The 19,959-nt window shown below is 41.5% G+C and overlaps 1 protein-coding gene and 1 long non-coding RNA gene across 13 annotated transcripts in view; one reads left to right on the top strand and one right to left on the bottom strand.

Moving 5' to 3' along the window:
- Acaca (acetyl-CoA carboxylase alpha) overlaps positions 1-19,959 on the bottom strand; it is a 262,246-nt gene that overhangs the window by 172,955 nt on the left and 69,332 nt on the right. For all 11 annotated transcript variants that reach the window (XM_087574065.1, XM_087574066.1, XM_087574067.1 and 8 more), the window contains 2 exons: positions 5,344-5,476; positions 3,615-3,753 (listed from right to left, as the gene is read on the bottom strand). In XM_087574065.1, the coding sequence (XP_087430191.1) occupies positions 3,615-3,753; positions 5,344-5,476 (272 nt within the window). The remainder of the gene's footprint in view (positions 1-3,614; positions 3,754-5,343; positions 5,477-19,959) is intronic.
- On the top strand, positions 14,930-18,821 carry LOC134480840 (uncharacterized). Of its 2 annotated transcripts, none has more exons than XR_015631892.1 (3): positions 14,930-15,088; positions 17,282-17,425; positions 18,714-18,821. It is a non-coding gene; the product is annotated as an uncharacterized LOC134480840 (long non-coding RNA). The 2 variants fall into 2 exon arrangements; XR_015631893.1 differs by having other exon boundaries at positions 14,945-14,995.

Here is a 19,959-nt window from a genome sequence, read left to right as displayed (position 1 = left end):
TGTCCATCTGTGCTCCTGAGGCCTGCCTCCTCCATCTCTTCAAGGCCACTAATGAATGTACTTAAGGTCTCTCCTAGATTTAACCCCCTTTGACTCCTTCCCCTCAGACTGCACACATTCCTGAAGCTGTTTCATTCCGACAAGAGTGATAAATACATTGCTGCCCTGTAGTCACAAGAGGCTGGGGCATCAGAATCACTTGAGCTCAAGACCTCAAAGCCAGCCCAGAAAAAAAAAAAAAATCACAAAATTGTCTCACTTTTTAAAAATTGTTTTAAAAAAAACTAACTTCTTGAGTTCTCTATTGTGACTGCCTTTCTTTTTTTCTTCCCATAATATTCCTAAAAGCTGGCCCATATTGGCTCCATGTCACTTCCCCCACTCCTTAATGTCCTACGTTAATCTTCATACTCTCTTATAGTATGCCACTGAAATAATCCTCCAAAGTTACCAATGGCCCAATGACTTCTTCATCGCTACATGGGCTTCTGGTCCTTCTGGCCTCGTTTACTTGTTGACTGTTGACACTTCTGGCCTTTCCACTCTCTTTCTGTCTCATGGCACTAAGGCTCAAAGCCGGGCCTCAAGGGTGCTAGGCAAGCCTCACTCTGCAACTCAGGTACCCACCCTCACCCCTGAACTTGTCCTTTCCATTTTTCTTTCTTGTCTTTACTCATTTCTCAGCTTTGCTCGTGGACGTAGCTCCTTAAGTCTATCCCTCACACTCTTCCACGAGATGTCATACCTAGCCCTCTTCGTTCTCTAGCTGTTCTTTGGAAGGCAGTATTAACAAAACTGACTACCTGCAATAATTCACACATCTTAAACTCCACTTATATCCTATAGCTGTTCTTCTTCAAACTGATCTTTCTAGTTATAGAACCATCCATCTAATTTGTTGGTTTATTTTTTTCTTTAAAAAAAAAAAAAAAAAACAGGGCTGGAGAGATGGCTCAGTGGTTAAGAGCACCGACTGCTCTTCCCGAGGTCCTGAGTTCAAATCCCAGCACCCACATGGTGGCTCACAACCATCTGAAATGAGATCTGATGCCCTCTTCTGGTGTGTCTGAAGATAGTGACAGTGTACTTATATATAATAAATAAATAAAATATTAAAAAAAAACAACAACAACAACAAAACAAAACCCTGGGGGCTGGTTGGCTCACTGGTTAAGAATGCATACTGCAGGGGTTGGGGGTTTGGCTCAGTGGCAGAGCGCTTGCCTAGGAAGCGCAAGGCCCTGGGTTCGGTCCCCAGCTCCGAAAAAAAAAGAACCAAAAAAAAAAAAGAATGCATACTGCAGCCTCATGGTGGCTCACAACCATTTAACTCCAGTTCCAGGGGATCGGATTCCCTCTTTGGGCCTCTGCTACCTCCTGCATATACATGGTACACACAAACACACAAACACAAATATGCACACACACAAAACAAACTCTGTATCATATATATGCACGTACACACACACACACACACACACACACACATTTTATGTGGAATATATGGTTTCTAATAAGAGCACAATTGGGAAGGGAGGAGTGAGAGTAGGGTCATATACAGAAACTAGATACTGGGCTAGAGAGAAGCCCAATGGTTAAAGAGCACCGTTTGCTCTTCCAGAGGGTGTAGGTTCATTTCCAGCACCCACATTGCAGCAGCTCACTTCCAAGCAACTCAATACTCTTTCCTAAGCGTACAAGTAGTATCTAGACATACATGCAGTATGTACACCACACACATAAGATAGCCTTGAGATGGTAATTGCTGATACTGGATAATAGATGAGAGAAGTTCATTAACACTATTTTTATAAGCTTCATCTATTTTAAAATATACAACTTAAATGTCCGATATATATATATACAAACATAGACACACACATGTAACATGAAGGGTGACCTTTGAGGATAAACAACAATGCTTTCCTGGGAAATCCTATATTGTATCTTGCATTCTCACAATATATAGCTTCCACATAGAATTTCTAGAAGCGTGCTTACATCACACCATCATTTGCTGTTTTTTCTTCCTGTATACCCTTTATTTTCCTGTAACTCTCACAATTCTTTCCTATTCTTGGCCAGGCATGAGTTCTTTATAAAAGTGTCTTCTTAACCATCTTCCTAAGCGCTAGATATCTCACTCTGGGTTCTCACAGAAGCCTCTGCATGTTGCTATTACAGCACTTATCTCATTAGATTGAAACAGTTATTTCCTGGAGCAAGGTCACATCGTATTCCTATGGGTCTTTGTGACTGTGGAATCATTAAGTAAATCACCAACAGGCATACCAGGTACGAATGGACTAGCAAAAAGGAAATCCAATGAAGTGGTTCATATTTATATAAGATCTCATCTTTAAAATTTCCTTTTACAGATACACAAATGGTAGTGCAGAGAGAGATTAAAAGATGCATATAAACAATTTCAGATACCAACATTTGCTTTTAGCAATTTGTGACATCTCTGTTTTAAAATAAGATGACATAATAACTTTTACTTCTTAGGAATTGTCTTAATATAATTGTCAACATGTAGGCAATATTTACAAACCAAAATAGGCCCTGAAAGAATATCTTTTTTTATGTCTGGATGCTTTTCGCCTTCAGATAGTGATTAAAGGTGTGTAAAAAAGACTGGAGAGATTCTTCAGAGATTAAGAGCACTTGGGGGGCTGGGGATTTAGCTCAGTGGTAGAGCGCTTACCTAGGAAGCGCAAGGCCCTGGGTTCGGTCCCCAGCTCCGAAAAAAAGAACCAAAAAAAAAAAAAAAAAAAAAAAGAACCAAAAAAAAAAAAAAAGAGCACTTGGGCTTTCTTGCAAAACACCCAGGTTCTGTTGCTGGCACCCACAGAAAGCCAACAACTGCCTGTAACATTTCCAGAAGATCTGTGCCCTCTTCTGGCCTTCACAGGTCCCGCACACACACAGTACAGACATGTATGCAGGCAAAATACCCATATCCATAAAATACAAACAAATAAAATGGGGGGGGGGAGGTGGGATAGAATGGTACATGCCTTTAATACCTGAAGTTCGAAGGCAGAAACAGGCAGATTCTTTTGAGTTTGAGACCAGCATGGTCTACATAGTGAGTTCTAGACCTGCCAAGGTTGCATGATGAAACTATGTCTCCAAAAAAAAAAGTCGGGAAAACCCATTTGGGTCCCAGGATATCTCTCTCTCAATGGTAGGAGAAAAATGGGAATCCTTATTTTACAGTATTCTCTAATTCCATAAATCATTTGGGAAAAACAATGCAATTTTAGTTAAACATTTTCAGTTAAAAACACTAAAGTAATTGACTCTAACAAATACTTAACACTGGAAAAGTCATATACCTCACAGCTCAAATACTTATGCTAAGCTTCTACCTCCTGACCTCAGAATACAGAGACCTGTGTGCAGTTAGCTACAGTGTAATCACTTTTGTGTCTATTATTGATACACTTTATTATTTATTTGTTTTTATTACTGACATCTTTTTAAAAATCTTTGCATAGGATTTCACTGGCAGACTTGGGCTCGGGAATCACCCTAGGATAACATTCTCCTACTCACAGAGGGTCTACTCAATGCTTTATACCTAACATGACACAAAGCCAGGATCTCACCTGCATTGGCTTTAAGGTCTTCGGGTGTAACCATGACAACAAACCGGATGGCACGTTCATTGCGGAACATTTCATAAGACCACCGCCGGATAGATCGCATGCATTTCACTGCTGCAATACCATTGTTGGCGATAAGAACCTGGGAGGTGGGGATGCGAAGTGGGAAGTGGAAGAAAAAGTAGCCAAGAAAGGCAAAGATAGAAAAACAAAGATACATTTTTACTTATCTCCCTTTGTTCAAGCAAGAACTGTTACTAGTTGGAGTTGCGAGAAACAATCCCTATAGGATCAAGCAATACTGCGACATGTGCTAGCCAGAACTAATTTTTTTTTCAAACTTCATTTCCTAAAAAAAAATTAAATCATAAACTCACATTATTTGTTTGTAACTTATTCAATCATAACTATCCATTACTAGGAAACATAATGTATCTCCAGTAAGAAATGAGGGAAGGCTACGCTGTGTGGCATTATACACTATTCTCTACTGTAGTAAGCGAGTTGGCATCCAGGGCTGTTTCCCAAAGTGCTGAACCCAGAGTGCTTTCCAGTGAAAGAAACTGCTCGGCTTCATGGTCACAAGGAAAACCTAAAAAAATCAAATAATCCTGAAATTTTTCTGTCACTAAGCCTTCCATCTCCTTATGTGTATCTTGTAATCATACCCCTGAATATCCCACAGGCTAATAGATACATAATCTACCTTTATTGACAAAATGTAAGACACTGATGAAGCAATACTTTTAGGAGTGGGAATACTGATCCTTATAGTTTAATCTATTTCAACCGAGATATCTCCCAGGTATGACAAGTTTTAGGTAGCAATGACATAGAACTGTTTTTTATGGGGCGTGGGGGGGGGGAGGAATGACAACACAAAGAGTTTCATTACATAAGCCACAAACTCTTGAACTCCCTATGTCCCAACACCTCCCAAGTGCTACAAACTACCTGACATCCATGTGGTATATTTTTTCTAAACATCTCCAATACCTGGTAGGAGCCAGTAAACCCTAAGTCTATCAGCCTTCTTCTGAAACTCGCTCTGCTCCTTTAAATCCAGTGCTGTCACATCTATCTTCCCACTGGCATTCCACAAGGTAACCAATTATTCCTTAAGCCCTCCCTGCCAGGTTAAAGAAGCTCTGCCTGTACCCACAAGATGTAGTGGGTAGTGATGGTGGTGCAAGCTTTAATCCCAGAAGATTACATTGGGAGGCAGAGGTGGCTGGATCTCTTGAGTTTGAGGCTAGCCTGGACTATACAGTGAGTTCTAGGACAGCCAGAGACGTACAGAAACACACCCCCCCATCTCTCTCTCTCTCTCTCTCTCTCTCTCTCTCTCTCTCTCTCTCACACACACACACACACACACACACACACACACACACACACACACGCACACAACAAAAAACTACAAGATCTTTCTTTTTTTTTTTAAGATCTTTCAAAAGGAACATTAGAAGCAGAGTTTTAACTCCTTATCAACTATGACCAAATTACCACTGTTAATATATATGTATGTGTAGTGTGTGTGTGTGTGTGTGTGTGTGTGTGTGTGTGTGTGTAAAGCAAACAGTGAGATTATGTACTAGTAGCATGCTAGGGAGATAGAAAAGACAGCCCTGCATAAAAAGGCCAAGTCCCTAAAAACCTAAAAACCACTTTGAACAAACAGAAATAAAATCTCACATACTTTAAGCAAAATAGTTTAGTAAGTTTAACTTACCTTCTCAATCACTTTATTTCCCCCAAAACGAGTAACAAATTCTGCTGGCGAAGCCACAGTGAAATCTCGTTGAGAGTCTATTTTCTTTCTGTCTCGACCTTGTTTTACTAGGTGCAAGCCGGACATGCTGGACCTATGCAAACAGAGAAGCCAAAAGAAACTATACCCAGAATGTCTCCATAACACCCACATCTTCTGAGAACCCTTCACAGCCACACTATAACAACAGTTCCCGGGACCCCAGTGGAGTCTACATGCTGCTGGGTCACAGGAAAGGAAACAATCCTAGAGGACACGAAGGCTCAGGCCTGTCACGCCAGCACTGAGAGGCTTTGGGGGGACTGCCTAGAGTTTCAGGCCAATATGGGCTAAAGAATGAGATTCTTGTCTGAAGAATATGAAGACAACAGGCTGCAGAGGTGACTAAGTGGTGAGGAATACTTGCTGCTCCAAAAGAGAACCTGAACATAGTTACCAGCACCACCGGCAAGGTGGCTAATCCAGGTCCAGGGCTCTGAATACCTCTACTTACCTCGGTAGATGCCAGGCTACATGTGGGGCACAGATACACTCACTCAAAACACTCATACACATGAAATAAATGAAACCCAAGGAGGGGATGGTGATGCTGGAGATTCAGTTCAATTGTAAACAAAACATTAGTCTAGCAACCACAAGGCCCTGGGTTCAATCACTAACTAGCATACAGGGTGAGGGGCACTCTATTTAAAAAAAAAATGGAACGCAGAAATGGCTCAGTGGTTAAGAGCACATATGACTGCTCTTGCAGAAGACCACAGTTCAGTTTGAAGTACCCATGTCAGGCAACTCCCAACTGTCTCTATCTCTAGACCAGGGGATTGGCCATCCTCTTCTGAACCCTGTGAGCATCTGCCTTCACATGTATACACACACACAGATGGACAGACAACCAGGCAGACAGAATCAAAATAAATCTTTAGGTATCTGGAAAAATGGCTCATTGGTTAAGAGCACTGGATGCTCTTCCAGTGTCAGCTCAGAACCATCTGTAATGCCAGTCCCAGGGGATCCACTGTCTTCTTCTGGCCTCGGAGGGCACAGAGCACACATGTAGTTTGTGGACACATGTGGTCAAACACGCCCATATACATTATTTTTTTATCTTTTTTTAAAAGGAAAAGAAGAAAATCTGATGACCATGCAATTAAGCATAGTAGTTATGTCGAGAGAGGATGGCAGGAGTAGGGTAGAAAAGGTGAAGCCACATAGCCAGACATAGGTTACAGAAGGCCTAGGAGGGTTGGACAGTCAAGGCCACATAGCCAGACATAGGTTACAGAAGGCCTAGGAGGGTTGGACAGTCAAGGCCAGCCAGACATAGGTTACAGAAGGCCTAGGAGGGTTGGACAGTCAAGGCCACATAGCCAGACATAGGTTACAGAAGGCCTAGGAAGGTTGGACAGTCAAGGCCACATAGCCAGACATAGGTTACAGAAGGCCTAGGAGGGTTGGACAGTCAAGGCCACGAGGCCAGACATAGGTTACAGAAGGCCTAGGAGGGTTGGACAGTCAAGGCCACGTAGCCAGACATAGGTTACAGAAGGCCTAGGAGGGTTGGACAGTCAAGGCCACATAGCCAGACATAGGTTACAGAAGGCCTAGGAGGGTTGGACAGTCAAGGCCACGTAGCCAGACATAGGTTACAGAAGGCCTAGGAGGGTTGGACAGTCAAGGCCACATAGCCAGACATAGGTTACAGAAGGCCTAGGAGGGTTGGACAGTCAAGGCCACATAGCCAGACATAGGTTACAGAAGGCCTAGGAGGGTTGGAGAGTCAAAGCCACATAGCCAGACATAGGTTACAGAAGGCCTAGGAGGGTTGGACAGTCAAGGCCACATAGCCAGACATAAGTTACAGAAGGCCTAGGAGGGTTGGACAGTCAAGGCCACATAGCCAGACATAGGTTACAGAAGGCCTAGGAGGGTTGGACAGTCAAGGCCACATAGCCAGACATAGGTTACAGAAAGTCTAGGGCCTTTTTGCCTTTTTTTTTTTTTCTTGAGAAAAGGTTTTTCTGTGCCCTGACTGTACTGGAACTCGCTCTGTAGACCAGGCTGGCCTGGAATTCATGAAGATTCACCTGCCTCTGCCTCCCAAGTGCTGGGATTAAAGGCGTGTGCCACTGTGCCCAGCAAGCCTGAGTTCAATCTATGGGACGGACTCACACAAGACGGAAGGTGAGAACCAAGAGGTTACCCTCCGACCTCCACTGCGATTAGTGACACGCACATCCAAACACACACCATGCACACAATAGTAAATTTTAGACTAAACTACCTTTTAAGAGAATTGGTGGTCCACATGTAGTACATCACAAAAGAGGAATTATATGATCAAATAATTCTCTCCAGGCACAGAGGTACATGCCTTTAATCCCAGAATTCAGGAAGCAAAGGCAGAAGGATCTCTCAATTGGAGGCCAGCCTGGTCTACAATGTGAGTTCTAGGATAACCAGACCTACACATTAAGATTGTCTCAAAAAACAAAGACAAGCAAAAAATTCTATATATGAAGTAAGATAGAAACAGACACTAACATTCTAACATCCTGTAATCTGAGCAAATAAAGAGTAAGGGATACAGGACTTGGGAGAAGAAAAAGAAAAACATCATGAAAATAACAAGATGGAGAGGTTAAGTAAGAGTGGAAGTTTTTAACCCCAGTGCTCAAGAGACAGAAACAGCAAGACCTCTGTGAGTTCAGGGACAGTCTGGTCTGCAGAGCAAGTTGCAGGCCAGCCAGAGCTTCACAGTGAGACACTGTCTCAAAATAAAATAAAATATTATTAAGAGGCTTTATTCTTTGGTTGTCTTGTTTCAAATTTTACAGTAGTATTTTCCAATCTTGGTTCCAATTTTAAATGTGAAACTATTTCTTCATCCCTTAGAATTGCATCTTTTGAAGAAATGATACCAATCTCTTCTGATATTGTTTTTTCTAAAACATATATAGCCTTACCGATTTGAAAAAAGAAAAGTAATTATTCTTCTCTCAGTATATCTATAAAAGTCAATGGGTAAGCTCTCTCCTTACCCTTTTCAATGACTTAAGATAGCTCTCTGTCCATTTCTTTTTTTTTTTTCCATCTTTATTAACTTGAGTATTTCTTATTTACATTTCGATTGTTATTCCCCTTCCCGGTTTCCGGGGCAACATCCCCTAACCCCTCCCCCTCCCCTTCTATATGGGTGTTCCCCTCCCCTCTCTGTCCATTTCTTTGCTCAAAACAAGGCCTTACTCTGTTGCTCTGGTTAGCCTGGAGTTCACCATGTATGTACCCCTCAAGCCTCCTGCCTCAACCTTCCCATTGCTGGCATTACAGGTATGCACCACAAGGCTCAGCTAAGGTGGCTCCTCCCAGGCCCCCACCCCACGTCGAGACAGGGTTTTTCTGTGCAGCTCTGGCTGTCGAGGAAGTTTAAAGCACAAAGGACTCTAATTTCCTAGGCCTCCTTTCAGTGTTTTTCCTACTGTGTGGTGAAACATCTATGGTAACATTAACAAGGTCTAGAAACAAAGCTGCACACACTGTTCTCTGAACAAACCTTTCCTTCTCCGTCTGTAATTGTACTGGCTATGGATCCATCTCATTCAGGATCTAAGTCTGTAACACCATTGTATCACACCAATCAATAACATGGATGAATTTCACAAGCATCAGCCTTAAGGGAAACAACACAAGACTGCACAGTAACACCACATAAATGACACTCTGAAACTAGGATAACCGATCTGCAGTACAGAGAGCGTGCTCACGAGTGTGCTGGTGGGAAAAGCCTCAAAGGCACACAAGGAGATGTAGATATTCTGTATGTTGATCTTGACTGAGATGATCACTGCACAAGTGTGCACATGTATCAAGATGACAAGTACTGTAATTTTTAAAGGGTAAATTTTAATATAGGTAAATTGTATCTCAACAAACCTGACTTCAAAAAACAAAACAAGATGATAAACAAACAAACAAAAACCCCCTCAGGCTAGGGAGATGGGTTGATGTTAAAAGCACTTTGCTGCTCTTACAGAGTACCTAGGTTCAGTTCCCTGCAGCCACAGAGTGGACACAACTGTCTCGACTCTGGTTGCAGGGGATTCAATGTATCTCTGGCCTCCATCGACATCTGTACACAAATGTGTACATACAGACTCACAGGCACACACATGCATATTAAATAACAATTAATACATAAGAAATTTTAATATCTTCCCAATAGCTCGGTAGGTGATTTTAAAGAAAGAGACAATGAACGTGAAGCCCCTAACTGCACAGACCATGCAAACTGGTAGGACCCTGCTTTGTGACTATAATTTAAGTTTAACGAGTACAACTTTGAGAGGCAAACAGAGGTAAGGTACAGCTGAAAGCAGAACTCACTAGGGAGCTCTCTGAGAATAAAGAAAATGTTCTCACATTAGGACCCTTCCATCTCTTCCTACGGTTCAATAGTTATCTCTTCTCCAGCCAAGCCATTAAATATTACTGAAGTTTTCCCTCTGAAGTGGTAGACCTACAGAGGCCAAGACAGGGTAAGCAATGAACAAAGAACACGAGGGAAACAGCAGTGCACTCAGGCATGGAGGACGGCAAAAGCAAGGCACCAGGTGAACAGAAAGCAACTAACTCCCTCCCTCCCTCCCTCCCTCCCTCTCTCCCTCCCTCCCTCCCTCCCTCTCTCCTTCCCTCACTCCCCCCTCCTCTCTTTCCCCCACCTCCAGCCCCCATTCCCGAGAGCTATTAGAGAATAAGAATCTAGGCAAAACACAAACAGAAAAAGCAAGGCGACAGAATGACACCTAAGAATCCCCAAGATGACAGTTAAAACTAAAGGGTAAATTGCTCCAAGAACGGGAGCTACTTCAGGATTTAAAGGGAGCAGATCGGCTGTTATGTCTGTGTACAGAGCTAAAAGTTATGAAAGCTACTGTTCTGGCTCGTGCACACAAGACAGAATGAGCTGCAAGTCAGGCACTCACACTAAAGCCCTAAGAAAACACAAGCCACGCTCTTTATCTCACCTTCTGCAGAAATCAGGATTACCACATGGTCCTACCACATCATTTCACATATCTTTCATCCAAATTCCGCATGAAAAATAAGGGTTTAGATATTCAGGGATAACTATGCCAGTTTTTATTCATTTCTTACAGAACAAAATCAGAGGCTGCAAAGGGTTCAGTAGTTAAAAGCCTTTGATGCTCTTGCAGAGAACCTGGGTTCAGGTCCCAGCACCTACAACCATCCGTAAGTCTAGTTCCAGGAATCTAATACGGTCTTCTGACCCCAACAGGCACCAGGCATGCAACCGATGCACATCCATACACACAGGGAAAACACTCAGACACATAGCATAAATAAATCTTTAACAATGTAAAGAACAGATTGGGGATTTAGCTCAGTGGTAGAGCGCTTGCCTAGCAAGCGCAAGGCCCTGGGTTCAGTCCCCAGCTCCGAAAAAAAGAAAAAAAAAATGTAAAGAACAAAACCCAAAGAACAGCCTGTCTTTTCTTATAGAATAAAGAAAAATTACCTAATATTTCCCTATAAATTCAAGCTAGGACTAGTGGTAGTTTTCAGGATATAAGCCGCCCAACTAAACCATCTAAAACTTACTTTTGAAGTATATAATATCGCTCTTTTTTTAATCTACAGAACCTTATGTATCAAAATAGAAAATGATGGGAGATTTTTCTTCAGATTTTGGTCTTATAAACATAACCACAGTCTTACCACCCCAACCATGCTCTGGTTGCTTCAACCCTAGGAGAGCAAGAGGTAGTGGGTAGGCCCTGTCTGCTTGTTTGGCTGCTTCAGTCACAGTAGATGGCCTCAAACTACAAATGTTTTGTCTACTTTGTCCTCAGTGTTTTCCCATTCCATCTATCCTCTTTCTTGCATTTTCTCCTTACTCATGGGTCACACAAATAAGTTGGTTTTCCAAAAGGACTCAGAGGAGTTGGGGGGGGGGGGGGGGGAGTCTAACCTGAATTGCTAGGAACAGCAGCTCTGCTTTAGCTACAGCAGAGGTTTCACCTTTGTTCTGAACGTCACCGGAGAAAGGCTCCAGTGCCCTTCCTGGCTGCCAGGGACACCTGACAGGGAGGACCCTGGGTAAAAGAAAACAACATTTACCACAACAACTAAGCCAAGAAAATAATGGGGTCACAAAACACAGAAGGAGGAGGGCAGCACAGCCAAAGTAGGTAATTTCTGATTTCCAATCAAAACAAATAATACTGATTAGTACTTTCCAAGAGGGGAAAAGGCAGGCAAGAAGGGGAGGGCCGACAAGCAGGAAGGATATATGCCCTAAAGAACTTTGAAAAAGTGAAAAGGGATTTCAGGTCTTCCGTGAAAAAAATTCAGGTCTAAGCAGTAAAACTAAGACCAAAACCCGATCATAAAGCATGGAGGTGGTACAAAAGAGACATGGAAAGACATGGGTAACCCTTTAAAAGGAAAGGGGATCTAGACAACATTTTGGACAAAGACAAGAGGTCCAACTCATTTTAAGCAGGAAAAGAAAATCCAGACTTAAAGGACTAGTGGGATGTACATATCACTTAGAAATTGAATTTGCCATAAAATTATAAATAATCAATGGTAGAATGTTACACAGCAGTTATTTTCCTGATGATACTGATTAAGCTGATACTCATGAGACTGCACCATTGTAGTAAGAGGGGCAATCTATGGGACAACAGCCTCCTGAGACAAATCCTCTGGATGGTAATAACTCATTGGAGTCAACCTGATTTGACTCTTGTGCCACAAGACAGTTTTTCCCTAAATGCTGGATGGTAACAGCCTAATAACCTTCCAGAGAAGACCTCCAGATCAGAAGTACACACATGACTGCAGTGCAGAGAGAAGACACGTGAAGATTAGAGCAAACTGAACAGATCTTACTCTCTTTTGGTTTTAGTTTTTGAGATAGGGTCTATGTAGCTCTGGCAGTCCTGGAGCTCACTATGTGGACCTGCTGGCCTAGCCTGGAACTCACAGATGCACCTGCCTCTGCCTCACCAGTGCCCAACTTTCTTAATCTAATGTACTGAGGTGGCCATGGCTGAAAAGCCTCCAGGGCTACCTGTCATGACCACCAGCCGTAATACAAAACTGCAAGCCCCAGGTAGCTCTCTCTGCCGTTGCTTCATCCCCTTTCTACCAGTGAAGGTGGCCAAGCATCCCACTCCACTAGAGAATGAAACTGCCACAGAGGAGTCCTTCTATCATTGAACATCTCCATATAAAAATGTCTCAGAAAGTGGCAACACATACCTTTAACCACAGCAGTCAGGAAACAGACAGCCAGACTGCTGTCTGAGGCTAGCCTGATCTAACAAGTTCTCAGCCAACCATGGTTAAATAGTGACACTCTATCTAGGAAAAAAAAGAAATGAATAAAGTAAAAGAGCCCATGTGTTGAAAATCTGGTCTCCACAGTGGTTCAAAGGGGAGCCTCTTAAGGTGGGGAGTGATTGTGCATCAAGCTCTGCCTCACCAGTGATGGATAAACTCACTGATGACATTACTGCAAGGTTGGAGGGGAGCTGCTAGACACATGTCCTTGAAGGCCGGATCTGTCCAAGGTCCCATCCTTTCCTTTGTCTCTTTCTGCTTCACAGGTCTGAGTTGACAGCTCTGACCCATCAGCCCTCTCCACCATGATATCGTTTGCCTCTGGCCTAAAAAATAGAACCCACCAACAATAACCTGAAACCCCTGACACTGTGAGCCACAAGAAACTTTGTTTATCTCTATATATTTGGTTGGGTTTTTTGGGGGGGGGAGAGGCCGGGGGGGGGGGGGCACTCACTGGCTGTCCTAGACCTTACTCTGTAGACCAGGCTAGCTTCAAATCCACAGATCCGCCTGACTCTGCATCTGTGCTGGGATTGAAGATGTGCACCACCACCACCATCACTAGACAATGTTTCTTCCCTTAAACTGCTCTTCTCAAATAGCTTGTCAGAGCAATAAAGGCAACACATAAGGCAGAAATGTGTGTGTGCTGTGTGTGTGTATATGTGTGTATGTATGTGTGTGCATATGTGTGCATGTGTTGTGTATGTATGTGTGCATGTGTGTATGTGCACATGTGTGTGTGCTCGTGTTTAGCTTTAAAAGATATTGCCAAATATAAAGTGGTTTTTATCGATTAATATTTTCACCAGTGGTGTGAGGATTTCCTGTGCTCTACATCTTTCTTGACATCCAATACTGGTGTTTTAGTTTTAGCCCTTGTGGTTGATATAAAAGTTTAACACAGCCAGATATAGCTACCTTTTAACCCAGCACTCGGGAGACAGAGGCAGGTAGTTCTGAGTTTAAAGCTAGTCTGGTCTACCGAGGTCGTTCCATGACAGCCAGGGCTACACAGAGACCCTACCTCAAAAACAAAACAAGCCAGAAGTCAGTTGTACCTATCACATGCCTGTCACCATCGTGCTGGGGGTGGAGGCATTGGAGACATTGGGTCTTGCTGGTTGGCAGGTTCAGGAAGAGACCTTGTCTCAAAGTAATAAGGCAGAGTGACATACAGGTTACTGTTATCTTTCTCTTGATTCTACACATCCACAGAAGGATGGAAGAATATACCCAACACACACTCATGTGCATACACCATACACACACACCACACACTCATGTACACATACACACACACAAATCACAATGAAAAACGGATTCATAATAAAAATATATTGTATCAAAACTTGAAGAATTTTAGTTGGACCTAATGGCTGAACAGAAAAATGAACAGACAATATGATAAAACAAATATAGAAAAAATGTTAGTGGTAGATTCTAGGAATTGAGCATTAAGTGCTCTCTGAAGAATCTTCTCACTTTGCTGAGTGTCTTAATCTAATTAAATTTGCTAAATATGGCAACTTTAGACACGTGTACTGAAGCTATATAAAATTAGTTGGCATTAAGGGAAACAGTGGAAGATACACAAGAATGCTATCTTTGAAACTTTTCTATAAATATAAAATTATTTAAAAATAAAGACTTTAAAATTAAGTTTTAATATATTTTAATAACATAAGAGATTGTTACATTAAAAACTCAGCTGTGTTTTTACTAGGACATCATTTTTAATAAAATTTACTGTTAGGTGGTAAAAAGTTAACAAAATATTAAATAGTGATTATTACTGGGTGAAATACTTGTCAAAGTTCTAACTTTTATAATGAACATACTATTTTTAATAATTTAAAAGTTTAAAACAATAAATGCACACATCACCTGTGTATTTATGCCAATGGAAAGATGTCAGGAAATGAACATATAAATATAGGAGGAATGTAAGATTAGGAAGAGAGCTTTACTGGTAACAATCACACAGCTTTACAGAACAGACTCCTGAGACTGAGATCCACACATGGTCACAGGCAGCTCCTGCTTTCAGAATGGAAAGGAGGGAGCGTAAGCGACAGAGAGAGCAGAATATCGCCCCCAGCAAGAGGACCACATCACCGATCTCATAATGATCTTCTCTGTCTACTCACTACTATAGTTCCATGGCAACTGGCAACCACAGAATATTAAGGAAAGATGCTGAAAGAAAATTTGGAGAGCTACTCGGGGAAGGAAGAAAACTCAGGCAAGCCAAATTCGACATGCTAAAGCAAAGGAAGACCTGCACACTAGAGCCAGCTCCCTTTGTCAAAGTTTGACACAAATGAGGAGGGGAAAGGCATGTGATTTACTAATGTGTATTCTCAGTGTAAGAACTCTAAATGGGGGGTTGGGGATTTGGCTCAGTGGCGCAAGGCCCTGGGTTCGGTCCCCAGCTCCAAAAAGAGAAAAGAAAAAAAAAAAAAAATAAAAAGAACTCTAAATGGATGGTCCTTTCAACACTAAATAGCCAACTTTTTTTTTTTTTAAGATTTATTTATTTTATGTGAGTACACTGTAGCTGTCTTCAGACACACCAGAAGAGGGCATCAGATCTCATTACAGATGGTTGTGAGCCACCATGTGGTTGCTGGGATTTGAACTCAGGACCTTTGGAAGAGCAGCCAGAGCTCTTAACCGCTGAGCCATCTCTCCAGCCCAATAGCCAACTTTTATGCAAAAGACTTACAAAGGTTCCTGGTCAAAACATTTTATCAAGCCAGGCATAGTGGCACAAGCCTGTAAACCTGGCATTTAGGAAAGGCAATATGATCAAGTATTCAAAGGCAGCCTGGGCTACACTGTAATTTCAATAGCATGAGTTTCATAATAAGACCCTGCTTCAAAACCAAAACAAGAAAATCATCTCAAATAAGGGTCTCTTGAAAGTAAAATCATTCCAGCACTTAGGAGCTCATGGGGGGACATATTTTTTTTAATTGAAGGCCAACATGGGCTACATAATAAGGCCATGTCTCACATATAAATAAGCATTTGAACCACGTTATATTGGGTGTGGCACATTTTATATTCCTGAAAGCTATTATTTATCACCAGGCTTTAATGAAGTCATTAAACCGATTAAAGTCATAAAACACAAGGAGTTTAAGGTGATACTAAAAAGGAATTTTTATTTCTTTCTATGCCAAACAAAAATAGTTTAGCTTTAACTAAAAAAAAAGTTCTGTTGGGGCTCTAGAAAGATAGCTCAGTGGTTAAGAGCACTGACTGCTCTTCCAGAGGTCCTGAGTTCAATTCCCAGCAACCACATGGTGGCTCACAACCATCTGTAATGGGATCTGATGCCCTCTTCTTTTTTTTTTTTTTTTTAAGATTTTATTTATTCATTTTATATATGAGTACACTGTCACTGTCTTCAGACACACCAGAAGAGGGCATCAGTTCTCATTACAGATGGTTGTGAGCCACCATGTGGTTGCTGGGATTTGAACTCATGACCTCTGGAAGAGCAGTCAGTGCTCTTAACCACTGAGCCATCTCTCCAGCCCCTGATGCCCTCTTCTTGTGTTGTAAAGACACCTATAGTGTACTCATGTAAATAAACTAAATAAATCTTTTTAAAAATAGTTCTATTATTCATAGATTTTAATGAAAATGGTCATCTTCATCATGAAAATGAAACTGACCACATTATTAGTGTTAAAGGAAATAGCAAAATGGTGTCTGCCACTGCTCAGCTACAGGGTGGAGAATATAGTGTCTCCCTTTCTTTTTTCTTACACCAAACAATATCACCAATCACACGAATATTACCATAAATTATTAACTTCTTCTCAAACAAGTCCCTGGTCACTCCTAGGAAAGGTAGGGTACAAGAGTTGGGTGGTAATATAATTAAGAAATTTAAGCAGGGCCAGATGTGGTTCATAAAATCCTTAACCTGACCATTCAGTATTTTAACCATATTACTTTAAGGTGTTGAATATAAAACTGAGATGGAGTTTCAAATATAAACATGAAGTAGGTTTAAGACTCTCAGTACCTTAGGTGGTTAAAGACCAAAATCTGGGAGATACCTTGCTTATAATTGGACTTTAACCAGGAATTCGGGATACTAGCTTGAACAACTGTTTACAATCTTGTTTGACTGATAACAGGAATTGACATCGTGTGGTTCGTTTTAAGTACAAAACAATGTGACCTTAAGTGGCATCAGAGAAACTACTAAAACTAAAACTAGATGCCACCACATTGCATGTCAGTTACTAAAGTTAGGATGTATACACTTAGTCTTCTAACAGTCTTTCTTCTTAATTAATTCTGTTCGACTAATTAACGGCTTTCAGAGATCTATCAACCTAACTACAGCTGCTAAGCCCAGGTTGACCTTACTTAATAAGAAGCCTAAACAGTTCTTCAATGAAACTTGCCTGGTCCCATCAGGTTCTAACTATTCCTTAAGCTCTTGTTTTCAAGTACTTGGGTGACTGATAAAGCCCTTGGTGACGCATGTCTTCTTCTCCATCCCTAGAAAAGTCTACTTTCTATCCCAGCTCATCCATCAGACCGCTAAAGTCTTTACTTAGAAATGAAGCTCACAGTCATCATTCCACTTTGTTTCAGAGGCCTCTAGTTAACTCGTGAGGAATGGGCGTCTCCTTAACCTCTATCAAGGGTAAGAGATCAGGATAGTCATTCCACAAGTTGCCTGTAAATTCGACCAGTTTCTACTTAGTATTCCAAGAGTGAAAGCAGGGCCTGAATCATCATCATTATTTTTCTGAGAGGAAATGAGTTCAAGGAAAAATTGTGGATCACCAATGATCACATTCAATTTAATTAGCACAGATATCACTGAAGTCTTTCCATCAAAGAAAGAACTTAAATTACTCCCAAAGACACTGGCATAGCCACAGATAAAATGGATGGAGGAAGAAAGCTTGCTCTGTTTGGAACACTAGCTAAGAAGCCAATGGAAAGTGGCCTCTGCCCAGGCTGCTGATCACACTCCTGCCCACGAGCAACCAACATGAGAGCTGTGGCAACAATAAGCATGCAAGACATTCTCAGGCAGTCATGCCACTGGCCACACGGCCTCTGCCTGACAGCCACGGCCTTGGGAATGGCTTGGCACCTACACACTGCCTCAGAATATCATCAGCTGAGTTTCCTGTAATAGCATTTATTGCATCATTGCCAAACTCAACGTCCTAATTCAACAACTGAACACGATGTTTTATACAAAATTAAGTTAAACGAATTTCTCAAAGAGCCATGTGACTTCAAAGATTTAGCATGAAGCTAGTCTTTCTTAATAGAGGACTATGACATTTTGAGACTTATCCTTGGTTGTACGGGAAAATGTACTACATTACAAAAGTTGTGATGGTAGTGGTGTTGAGACAAGGTCTCCCTATGTAGTCTTTCTTGTATGTCCTGGAACTCACTATGTAGATCAGGCTAGCCTCAAACTCACAGAGCTCTGCCTACCTGCCCGCCTCTGCCTCCCAGGTGCTGGGATTAACGGCATGAATGCTACCACATCCAGACCTATTGCAAAACTTTTAGTACGTCTGTCCTCCAAATGTGACTGGTCTCAGGAGTTCACAACTCCCATACACTCCCAGATGACTTTGAGGGGAAAGGTATTACCCGTACTCACCCTAAGGGTCAACCTAAGTTAGTCATAAAGCAGCAAAACATGTTTACATAAAGTCTTAAGTTCTAGTCCCTCATGCTAATGCTTCCTTTTGACCCCAGGTTAGATATAACACTTTGTTCATTCACTCTAGAAAGCCAACCTTATCAGAAACACTTACAAAAGCTTTTTTTAAAAAGAAAAGAGAAGAGAAGAAAAGAATAGGTTGTAAGGTCAGGCAATCAGAGTAAAACAATTACAAAAATTCAACAGGGACATTTGAGTTTGAATTCTCAACCTTAACCAAGTTATTTTCCCTCATCAGACCTCAGTTTTCTTACCTACAAAAACAAGAGCATCTGGCTCATCCGGCAAGGTAGTCTGCCTAATCACAGTGATCAGGACGCTAAGCCAGGACAAACCCACGTTTAAGGTAAGCCTAAGGAATAAGGTATCCTGGGTTGGGGATTTAGCTCAGTGGTAGAGCGCTTACCTAGGAAGCGCAAGGCCCTGGGTTCGATCCCCAGCTCCGAAAAAAAGAACCAAAAAAAAAAAAAAGGAATAAGATATTCTGTGCTGATGATACTTAAATATAGCACTAAAACTTTAGGTAAGGTATCTGCTTCACTGCAAGTCCCAGGAATCATGAAATAAAACATAACTAAGTTGCTTTACTCTTCTGACCTCCACATAGCTTAAATGGGAATGATTATTAATGTATACTAACCGCCTAATTTTACAGAAGCTACGATTTCAAAAGCCCCACAGATAACAACAAATAATTACAGAATGGAGTTTCACTGCAGAACCAATATCTTCAGTATATAAAAAGAAGTCTAATTATTTTATGACCCATTAATAACAGACTATCAAGATAATAACAGTAGCAGCACCTACCCTAATTTGTGTTTATCTAGGTTAGAACTACAATTTTACAATACATTAGAATTATCTAGGTAACATTTTGATTTTGGTTTTTTTACTACATAGTCTCTGTGTGTTCAAATTTCTAGGGATGAGGATAATTTCCTAAAGTTTACTCACATAATATTTGATCCAAAATCTTTAAACCTAAGAACTGAAAAGCAAATGACTAAACTAGTTATCTAATCAGCCATCAATCAAAGGATGTGGTGGTTTATACCAGTACCCCAGCAGTCCAGTAACTCTAGCACTCCTAAGACCAGGGAAGCAAGATTACGAGTTTAATGTCAGTCTGGGCTGGGCTACATAGTGGGTTTGAGGCCAGCCTGAGTTACATGAGGCCCTGTCAAAACAAAACAGATTTCTTTACCATGAGTGAGGTAGCACCTCTAATACTAACGCTAAGAAGGTAGAGTCAAGGGGCTGGAGAATTAGCTCAGTGGTAGAGCGCTTACCTAGGAAGCGCAAGGCCCTGGGTTCGGTCCCCAGCTCCGAAAAAAAGAACCAAAAAAAAAAAAAAGAAGGTAGAGTCAAGAGGATCAAGAATTCAGGCGTTTGGAGTGACATCAGACCCAGTTTCTAAAACAAAATATCCATAGGCACTGTGCATAGTTCCAGCACTAAGGAAGCAAAAGCAGGAAGGTTTC

This window comes from Rattus norvegicus, chromosome 10 (assembly GCF_021556685.1).
Source record: "Rattus norvegicus strain SHRSP/BbbUtx chromosome 10, alternate assembly SHRSP_T2T, whole genome shotgun sequence".
Classification (NCBI taxonomy): Eukaryota; Metazoa; Chordata; class Mammalia; order Rodentia; family Muridae; genus Rattus; species Rattus norvegicus.
Note: the sequence above shows the minus strand (reverse complement) of the source record. Positions and strands in the feature narration are given on the sequence as shown.